This window comes from Helianthus annuus, chromosome 12, assembly GCF_002127325.2.
Source record: "Helianthus annuus cultivar XRQ/B chromosome 12, HanXRQr2.0-SUNRISE, whole genome shotgun sequence".
In the NCBI taxonomy this organism is placed as follows: Eukaryota; Viridiplantae; Streptophyta; class Magnoliopsida; order Asterales; family Asteraceae; genus Helianthus; species Helianthus annuus.
In genome coordinates, this window is record NC_035444.2 from 156,189,429 (window position 1) to 156,199,994 (window position 10,566).

At 31.7% G+C, this 10,566-nt stretch overlaps 1 protein-coding gene across 1 annotated transcript; it reads left to right on the forward strand.

The window, feature by feature from the left end:
• Nucleotides 1-3,176: 3,176 nt before the first annotated feature.
• Nucleotides 3,177-8,444, forward strand: LOC110911225. The gene is made up of 6 exons (XM_022155826.1): nucleotides 3,177-3,429; nucleotides 3,554-3,808; nucleotides 3,899-4,337; nucleotides 4,442-5,382; nucleotides 5,473-6,693; nucleotides 6,781-8,444. Exons 1-6 carry the CDS (start codon nucleotides 3,177-3,179, stop codon nucleotides 8,442-8,444), a joined length of 4,773 nt encoding a protein of 1,590 aa, XP_022011518.1.
• Nucleotides 8,445-10,566: the final 2,122 nt, after the last annotated feature.

The window sequence follows — 10,566 nt, forward strand, 5'->3', positions numbered from 1 at the left end:
CTTTAATGCATGAAGTTCTTCTGTAAGACCAGATCTCCTTGCAACCTCAACAGGAAGACGCTACAAAAAATATGTTACATGTTATTGTTATAACTTACCTTATTAACTACTTACATTATCTTAAACATTATATTTCAAATTTCCATACCAATCTGTTTTCTCCTTTTCGAGTAAACTCATAATTTTCAGTATCAACTTCAGCCTTTGATTGAATTCCACTACCAAGCTTCCTTTTCTTTTCTTTTCCAATTTTTGATACCTTCTCTTTGTAGTTTACTCTCTGTGAATATAATTATATTTATGAATGATATGCATTTTATTATTGTGAAAGATGTTATTCAACAATAAATGAAAAGTGTTATAATACATGTGATTAAAATAAACTTTACCTCTCTTTGTGAGATGATCGGCGATAGTTTCCAACTTTTGGTGTCACCACTTCCGGAGTCTTGTCAACCTCCTTTCCTTTTTTTGATGTTGATTCAATCACCTTTACAAAACAATAGTATTTTTCGTAAATCTATTAAATATACAATGGTAGGGATCAAAATTATAAATAATTAACGGTTTTAACCATTTGCAAAAGCTGTGATTATGTATACCAAATCTTTATTACCTCATCTTTGACGTTAACCTCAAAGCTAGAATCATTACTTTTAGGTGATGTAACTTGCTCACAATCTAGAATTCCTTGTCTCCTACTCAAAATCTGTTAATTTTCATTTCCAAAGATGTTATCTTCATAATTAATGAATGTTCAATTTCATTTTTATTCGAAACTAATGCAACAGTAGTATATTATTTCATTAATCAACATTTTATTATATACTTTGAGTAAATTATAATCCAGTACCTCATTCATCACTAAATCTCCACTTGTCTCCCGTTCACTTTCAGATTCACCAAACTTCTGCTGGAAAAAAATAAGCAGAAATATAACCAACCTGAATTATGTGATATATGTTGTTTGTAAGAAAAAAATACTTACATAGCAAACACTTTCTTGGAATGTTCTTTTAGATATGATTTCACAAAAATCAGTATCTTCGGACTTTTCGTGAAACCCCAATTCAACTTCAATTCCTTTCCTGAATACCCTCAATTGAAACACAAAATTATCAATCTTCTCAAAGATCATTGTGTCACCCTCCATAATTTCCAACCTCTCACACAGTTTCGGCCATCCGTCCGTAAAAGCATATGTAACATGAATCTTGGATGCCATCACATCCCAGTACTTACCAGCTGCATATACTTGGTAAATGTCGTTTACCTCGTGATTTTTGAAAAACATGGTAACAAACTCACTTGGAATTACCTGCAAGTTATTAATGTAAGTATATAAGTATTACTATTAACAATCAAATTTCAATTCAATTATCTTATAAAGTTTGAATAACTATTAATTATTAAATAGTATGCTTACCGTAAGACCCAACTTTGCTAAGTTGTTCATTGTTATGAATGATTCATCACACACATTCTTTACGAAAGGATAAACCTCCAACTCTTTATCCCCCAAGCTTCTAAACAGCAGCCAAGTGTTTTTTAACAAATTAAGACTGTTAACAACAGCCCTCCAACCATCTGTTAACACTGGTAGATTATTCATGTGTCTAAGTCTTACAGTCCAATGTCTACCGTCTTGATGATGAACCTCTATGTTCATGTGTTGCCAATCTTTTCCCCATTTTTTGATCACAAATTGAACAGGTACCAGCTGGGTTAACAGTTACATGAAACAATAAAAAATAGGCTTATGTCAATATTACATATTACATACGATGTTTAGATCCATCAATTTAGAGATGAAAGTACACATACCAATGATAGATCTTTAGGTTCTTCCATCAGTTGAACAAATGATGATACCATCTTTTAAACTGCAATGTACTCATATATTTTAATTTTTTCTTAATTTTGATGTTTTGATTTTCAATTATAAATATATTTTAAAACAGGTAGAACATATAAAAGACAAATATTCCAAAACAAGTATCATTTTCTGACTAAAAATCATTCTTGACAATATTATGAACATTTAATAATTAAACAGTACTGAGTTATAAAGCTAATTATATTCCTATTAAGTTATCCGATCCCTAATTGTATTTTTTGTGTTAATCTCATATGGAATTATCTAATTTTTTTCAAAATTAATAACTTATTACAGAGTCAATGTTATTTAAACATGTAAGTAATCCTATTCTTAGTCAGATAGTTTAAAATTTATAGCAACCCACTAAATCAATGATAATCAAAACATGCAATCTTTAAATACTACTGATATATGATTTCATAATGTAACTCTGTTCTAACTTCATTCGAATTAAAGTTACTTATACATTTCACACATTATTATTACTCAAATAGTAGTGAATGAGTAGTATATCGATGATAAGGATCATACCTTTTTGTTTAAAATCGTCCGAGAAGGTATGGTGCAATCCCTTTGATTATCTTCCAATTTAGAAATTCTGATTTTTGTAAGCCCTAGATGATGAAGAAGATGGTTGTTTGTGTTTTAGTTGTGTAAGAGAAATGATGTGTATATTGTAATGATGAAATTTTTTATGGGGAGTAGTTATTGATTGATGGGTTAGTAAATAAACGGCTATTTGATGATTACTTTTTTTTATTATTTCTTATGTATGTTTTTCAATTATATAAATTGTATATTTTTCATTTATATAATTTGTATGTTTTTCAATTATATAATTTAGGAGATGTTAAATAAGAGAAGATTAGAAAATACCCCTTTGAGTGATATCACATTAGTTCCGCAATCAATTAACAGTAAGTTTTGTTCTTACAATTATTTTTTACGTTAACGGTTAAATTAATTTGTTTCTTTTATTATATTTTTTTATTCCCTTTTATTATTTTATAATTATTTAGGTACACTTGGAAGGACACCATTGTCGAACATTACTAATGGTAAAATTTTACATTGTAGAATTCTTCAAATAGCTTTTTTGCTTTAATATTTTTTGTATTATACTGATAAATTCTATTTTTTTAATTTATTTAGTTACAGATGATTCAGTCCCTTTATATTGTAATTCAAATGGTATGTCATATTTTAATGTAACGTTTTTTTATTGAAATTTGTTTATAATATAGATTTTTTTTATTTTATATATAAACTGTTTGTTTCAACCTAAAAAATTAATAAAATGAACATTTCAGCATTACTTGCTGCTCATAGAAGAAAAATGCGGAAGATTTATCTTGATAATAGGCGAACAAAGTCAAATAAAAGAAGAAGTGCACCAAGTGGTAGAGGATCCTCTAAAATTGTTAACAAATCTCTGTTAACCGACGAAGAAAATTATAATCCTAATCTTCCTTCGTCATCTAATACTTTTCAGACAGTGCGTAACTTTACATCTTTAACAACGACAACACCCTTAAGTGGCATAACAACTGGTAAGTAATCTGATAATATTTTAAAAGAATATATCATCTCAATTATTTATATATATATGTATGAAGTAGATTTGCATTACAATCAAAATTTTGACATACTAACATTTAATTATGACATTCACAGGTGCTATTACTTTTAATAACCAATCAACCCATACGCCTAGCAGTTCTCAGTTTTCTATTGTTTCAAACATTGTTACACAAAACAGTAACAACATTCTTCGATCTTCTTCTACGTTGACTAAGCTTAAATCTGGTAAACAAAAGGTTTTACCTAAGAAACGTATTATCGAACCTATTCCAATGGTAGATCTTACTTCTGATGACGACAATGAAAATTTACATTCCATTGAAGACCCTTATAAAGGTGTATCCACAGGTAATAACAATGTTACTTTGATTTAAGTTAAATAATATTTTTTTAATAATTTATGAAAATCATAATTGAAAATGAATGTTATGTTTACAGATTATTTGGATCACGGTAATCAAATCCTTAGATGCGAGATGTGTCATTCATTATTATGGTCTGACGAAGGTGGTAAAGGTCGAATTACATTGGGTAAGTTAACTTATAGTTTATGTTGTGGTTATGGCAAAGTGGAGCTTCCAGATTTGAAAGAACCTACTTCAGTATACAAGGATCTATTTGGAAATTCTAATGAAAAAAGTAAGTACTTTTTAAAGAATATCCGACGATACAATTCTATGTTCTCCTTCACATCAATGGGTGGAAAGGTAGATTCGAGTATCAACAGTGGTAAGGCACCATATGTATTTCGTATTAGTGGACAGAATTTCCACACATTAGGTGGTTTGGTACCTGCACCTGGTAAAGATCCAAAGTTCTCCCAGCTTTATATTTACGATACTGATAATGAAGTTTCAAATCGGAAAAGGTTATTCAGGTAATATTACACCATAGTTTATAGTATTTTAGTATTTTCAATGTACCAATATTTTGATGTTACATACTATCACATATTTACCTTATGCGTTTCTATTTTTTCAGTGAATCTACAAATAAGTCGGATTCTCATTTAAAGCAATTAGATATTCAGCTCATAAAGTTTATAAAAGACTTCCTGGATCATAATAATGAGTTGGTTAAAAGTTATAGAATTGCAAGAAACCACTTCAATGAGAATCCTAATGAAAATTTCAAGCTTCGTCTCATTTACAAAAGAGATCTTGACGGTCGTACTTACAACTTGCCCTCAACTTCAGAAGTTGCTGCATTGATAGTTGGTGATCTACATAAAATAATTGATCATCGTGATATTGTTGTTGAGTCTCATACTGAAGGTCTTCAACGAATCAGTGAACTTCATCCATCATATCTAGCACTTCAGTATCCAATCCTTTTTCCTAATGGTGATGATGGATATAGAATAGACATTCCTCATAGGGATGGTATACGTACGTTAAAGAAAATTCGACCCAAGTGTACAATGAGAGAATTCTTTGCTTATAGAATTCAAGATCGATCATCTGCCTTTTCTATAATTTTAAAAGCTCGGAGATTGTTTCAACAATTTTTGGTAGATGCATATACCATGATTGAGAGTGAAAGGCTTAATTATATTCGTTTTCAACAGAAACATCTTAGGTCTGAAACATATTCAAATCTTCAAAACTTGAAAAACGAAGGAAAAGATGATCTATCAAATACTGGTATACGTGTTTTATTACCATCTTCTTTTACCGGCGGATCACGCTACATGCAACAAAACTATTTAGATGCTATGGCTATATGTAAATGGTTTGGATATCCCGATTTTTTTATTACCGTTACATGTAATCCGAAGTGGCCAGAGATTAAACGATACTTGAGAAATACTTCAATTAAGCCTGAAGACAGGCCAGACATTTTGTGTAGATTGTTTAAAATAAAGCTCGATTCACTTACAAAGGATCTAAAGGACAAAAAAGTATTTGGAGAATTAAGTGCAGGTATAATTATACTTTTTATATATTTTTATAATACCATAAATATTTATAATTTATTTTTCACCATTTACTAAATATCATTTTTTAATGTAGCCGTTTATACTGTGGAGTTTCAAAAACGTGGATTGCCTCATGCTCACATTTGCATTTTTTTGAAACCGGAATCCAAAATTTTGTCCGTTGATCATCTTGACAAGTTCATTTCTGCTGAGATACCTGATAAGAGAGAAGATCCAAGCCTATATGCACTTGTGACTGATTTCATGATTCATGGTCCATGTGGAAATGCAAATCCGAGTTGTCCTTGTATGGTTGATAGTAGATGTTCAAAAAACTATCCCAAAAAATTCAACCCTGAGACCACCACTGATGCTGACGGTTTCCCTGTATATAGAAGAAGAGACAATGGAAACACTGTTATAAAGTCCAACGTTCAATTAGACAACAGAAGTGTTGTTCCTTATAGTCCGGTTCTTTTGAAAAGATACCAAGCTCACATTAATGTTGAATGGTGCAATCAAGCTGGTTCTATTAAATATTTGTTCAAGTACATTAATAAAGGCGCAGATAGAGCTTCCCTTGTAGTGTCAAACCGAGACGGTACAGAAAATGAACAAACAACAAAGGATGAGATCAAAGCGTATTATGATTGTAGGTACGTTTCAGCCTGTGAAGCTTCTTGGAGGATATTTGCAAATGAGGTTCACTTTAGGTTTCCTCCAGTTATGAGACTTCCTTTTCATCTTGAAGGTCAACAAAATGTTGTATTTGGTGCCGAGGACGATATACAAGAAGTTTTGGATAAGCCATCAGTTTCTTCTTCGATTTTTCTAAAGTGGGTTGAGATGAACAGAAACGATGAAAATGCATGGAAACTTACCTATGTTGAGTTTCCTACTAAATTCTGTTGGAAGTTAACAGATAGAGTATGGAAACCACGTAAAAGAAAGCTGTTACAGATCGGACGGATTCATTCTGTTTCCCCTGCTGTGGGTGAACCGTATTTTCTTAGAATTCTCCTAAACAAAGTCAAAGGACCCAAATCGTTTGAAGATATTAGAACTGTTGATGGTCAGGTGTTTCCAACTTTCAGGGACGCGTGTTATGCTATGGGTTTGTTAGATGATGACATGGAGTACATTGAAGCAATTAAGGAAGCAAATTTTGCGGGTGATGGTCGTTATACTCGTGCACTTTTTGTTACTTTGTTGTTGTCAAACACATTGTCAAGACCTGAATATGTATTTGAACAAACATGGAAATTATTGGGCGATGACATATTATACAATAGAAGAAGATCAACAAAAAACAAAGGTTTCTTTTCAATATATTACCCATAACATTATTCAGATAAATTTTATTGACAATCTTAATCCTTATTTTATTTTTTTATCTTTACAGAACTTGTAATGTCAGATGAGAGGTTGAAGAATCAGACATTGGTTGAAATTGAAAAGTACCTGATTCGAAATGGTTCCTCTTTGACACGATGGCCGACAATTCCTTATCCTGATTACGATTCCTTTGCTGTTGGAAACAATCGTTTGGTTGACGAAGAATTATCTTTTGATATTCCGCAGCTTCAGAGTGAGCTACATACTCTTATATCTTCATTGACTGACGAACAAATGTCCATTTATACTCAAATTATGAAAGCAGTTGAAGATGGAAAAGGAGGTGTATTTTTTGTATATGGATATGGTGGAACAGGTAAGACATTTCTCTGGAAGACTTTAGCTTTATCCGTTAGGTCTAGAGAACAGATCGTTCTAAATGTTGCTTCGAGTGGTATTGCTTCTTTGCTAATGTCAAGAGGTAGAACGGCACATTCTAGATTTCACATTCCCATAAATTTAGACGAGAGTTCGATGTGTCACATAAGGGCTGATGGTGATGTAGCCTACTTGCTTAAGCATACTAGGCTAATTATATGGGATGAAGCACCCATGGTACATAGGCATGCGTTCGAAGCTTTAGACCGAACCTTTAAAGATGTTTTGGTTGACAAAAGCAATTCTCAGTCGGATGTTTTATTTGGAGGTAAAGTAATTGTGTTTGGTGGTGATTTTAGGCAAATTCTTCCTGTTATTCCAAACGGAAGTAGGCAAGAAATTGTTAATGCTTCCTTGAGTTCATCTTACATATGGTCACACTGTAAATTACTCACCTTAACAAAAAACATGAGGTTGACTATCGGTGCTTCACAATCCACAATGGTGGAGACTGAGAAATTTGCCAAATGGCTTCTTGATATTGGGGAAGGTAAAGTTGGAGGTGACAACGATGGCGTTGCAATTGTAGAAATACCTTCTGATATACTAATTACAGATTCTTCCGATCCCATTGAAAGTTTAATTCGATTTGTGTATCCGTCGGTTTTAGAAAGATATATGGATCTAGATTATTTTTCTGAAAGAGCCATTCTGACTCCGAAAAATGAGGTCGTTCATGAAATAAATGATCGATTGTTAGAGTTGTTTCCTGGTGAACCAGTAGAGTACCTAAGTTCTGATACTATATGTGAAACTGAAAAAGGTATTGATTCCTTCCAACAAGAGTTGTATTCACCTGATGTTTTGAATGGTTTAAAGATATCTGGTTTACCAAATCATCGTCTGGTTCTAAAAGTTGGTGTTCCTATTATGCTTCTTAGGAACATTGACCAACAGAATGGATTATGTAATGGTACAAGGTTAAAAGTTACATATCTTGGAAAGAGGGTTATGGAAGGTGAAATTATATCAGGTGCTAATGTTGGAACTAGAACGTTCATTCCAAGAATTAGCATGATTCCATCCGACAAAAAAATACCTTTTGCTTTTCAAAGACGACAATTTCCTGTTGCTGTGTGTTTTGCGATAACAATCAACAAGAGTCAAGGCCAGTCTTTGTCTAAGGTTGGTCTTTATTTAAAAGAACCAGTTTTCACACATGGCCAGTTATATGTGGCATTATCTAGAGTTAAATCAAGACAAGGGGTGAAGATATTAATTATTGATAAGGATGGGAAACCTACTAATACAACAACCAATGTTGTTTATAAAGAAGTGTTCACTCACCTTTGAAATGTATTTCATGTAAATTTGTATTTTAATGACTTTAATAAAACTTTATCTATTGTACGAGATTTTTAGCTATTAGTTGTAGTATTTTATAATTTTTAAATTTGTTTATTAATTTTTCATTTTTTAATTTACTCATAGTAATTATTAATCATATGTTTCTTATCTATATGTATATAATTATCGTATAGATTTACTTATTTTTTAAATACTTCATTGAAACCCGAAAGGTATAAACCTATCCATCAATTTGTACTGTTTTTAAAGTATTTTCATTTTATGTTGGACAAATGATACGTTTAATTTGTCTTTCATTGCAGAATATAACATTATTGTTGTAACTCATGTGTAAATTGTTAGAAATATTTTAACTTGTTAAATTAATGTGTTTGTTGATGTAACAATCTTAAAATCACACGTTGGTAAATATATTGTAAATCATATTTCCATTGGCAAGATATAAATATTATAAATTAAACATTAAATATATAACGCATTCATTATAAAGTAAGTTTGATCCCATTTAGAAGTATAGAAAGGTCTACATCAAGATATGTTAATACATTCAAAACACCTTATAGGATGAAGATGCAAAATGAAATTTAGAGACCAGCCAACCAACAAAACTAGAAGAAACCCAAATTTTAGTTATATTGTTTAAAAAGTTTGAAAGGAACTACTTGACAACCTTCTTCAGAATCAGTTTGTTTTCAACTGGGCAGTAAACAAACGTGCACTTAGCTGGAAGATTGATACCATTTGGTTTTGTAAATTTCTTACGCCATTCCAAAGCCTCATAGCGAAAACCACCACCGTGTTTATCAGCACGAAAAGAAATTAACGTGTCCACTCCAGCCAAATTCTGGACGTACCTCTCCATAGTCATATCAATTCTGGATGCTTCAGCAACATTTACATTAAGACGCTACAATAAATAATTATAACAAAATATTAGATTATGAGTGGTATAACACTGCAAAATTAAATACTAAAAATAATTTTTGGATTTTCTATTATGTCAATATATGTAAAATATGAATAACAACTGATCTTACAAAACGCCTGTCGTACTTCCATTCAAACTCAATAGGATTGTAGTCCGGATCACCCTTTTTATCTTCTTCACAATCTGAAACTTCAACGTCTTCCTCATCATTCATTCCATCGATATCAGAGTTAGTTAAGATAGAAGAAACATCAACAGAATCATCATTCATTGATTCATTATAATCTGGATCAGATTCTTCCTCATCGTTTTCATGATCGGTTTTATCATCGGTGTCTTGTCTTTCAATATTTGAAGGACCTGGTTTAGGTATGTTTCCAGCAGCAAGCGTGTATAGACGCTTCGGCACAAGAATCTCACAACCGTTCAAGTCATAAACAATGAGCTGGAAATTTTGTTTAAAAATGTACCTCATCACAACGTAATAATCCGGGTATATAGGTACGTAATTCACAACATTGTCCCATGAATCGTACATAAGATACACCTTAAGATTACGGTCTTTCTGAATCATCACATCAAAACTGTCCCACAAATTAACATGGACCTTGAATGTTAACTTGCTAATAGATGGTAAACGTATTGTATTTTCAACGAAATCAGCAGGAATTATCTGCGTATAATATTCATGCAGTTTAAATAACATAAATTTGTTAGTGAAAACCATATAAAAATATTGTTTGTATACTCACCAAATTATCATTCGACTCTTCTGTGAAGCGTTGACAGAAGTACTCAACATTGCTTATCGTTTTCTCGGTAGACATGGAGGTAAACAAAGGAACATTAGATCCGAAGATCGGATGGTCTTGCATATTCTTAAAAGGTGTTAACAAGTACGAATACAAGTCAATTTGCTTAAACATCAGAAAACAACCCTCCGTAAACGATAGTTTGGCTACAATCAGTTCCCAACCATCCATGAACACAAACGCATCTTTATGTTTAGTCAAAATTACTTCAAATTCCTTACCGTTCACACATTTGATAATGGCTTGATTGTTTGGTTCAGCATTCAATAGGAATCTGTTGCTATATTGATTTGGTATTTCCTTGAAAAACATAAGATGGATTAACATAAAGAAATGAGGAAAAAATGATGTACTTATAAGATTAATT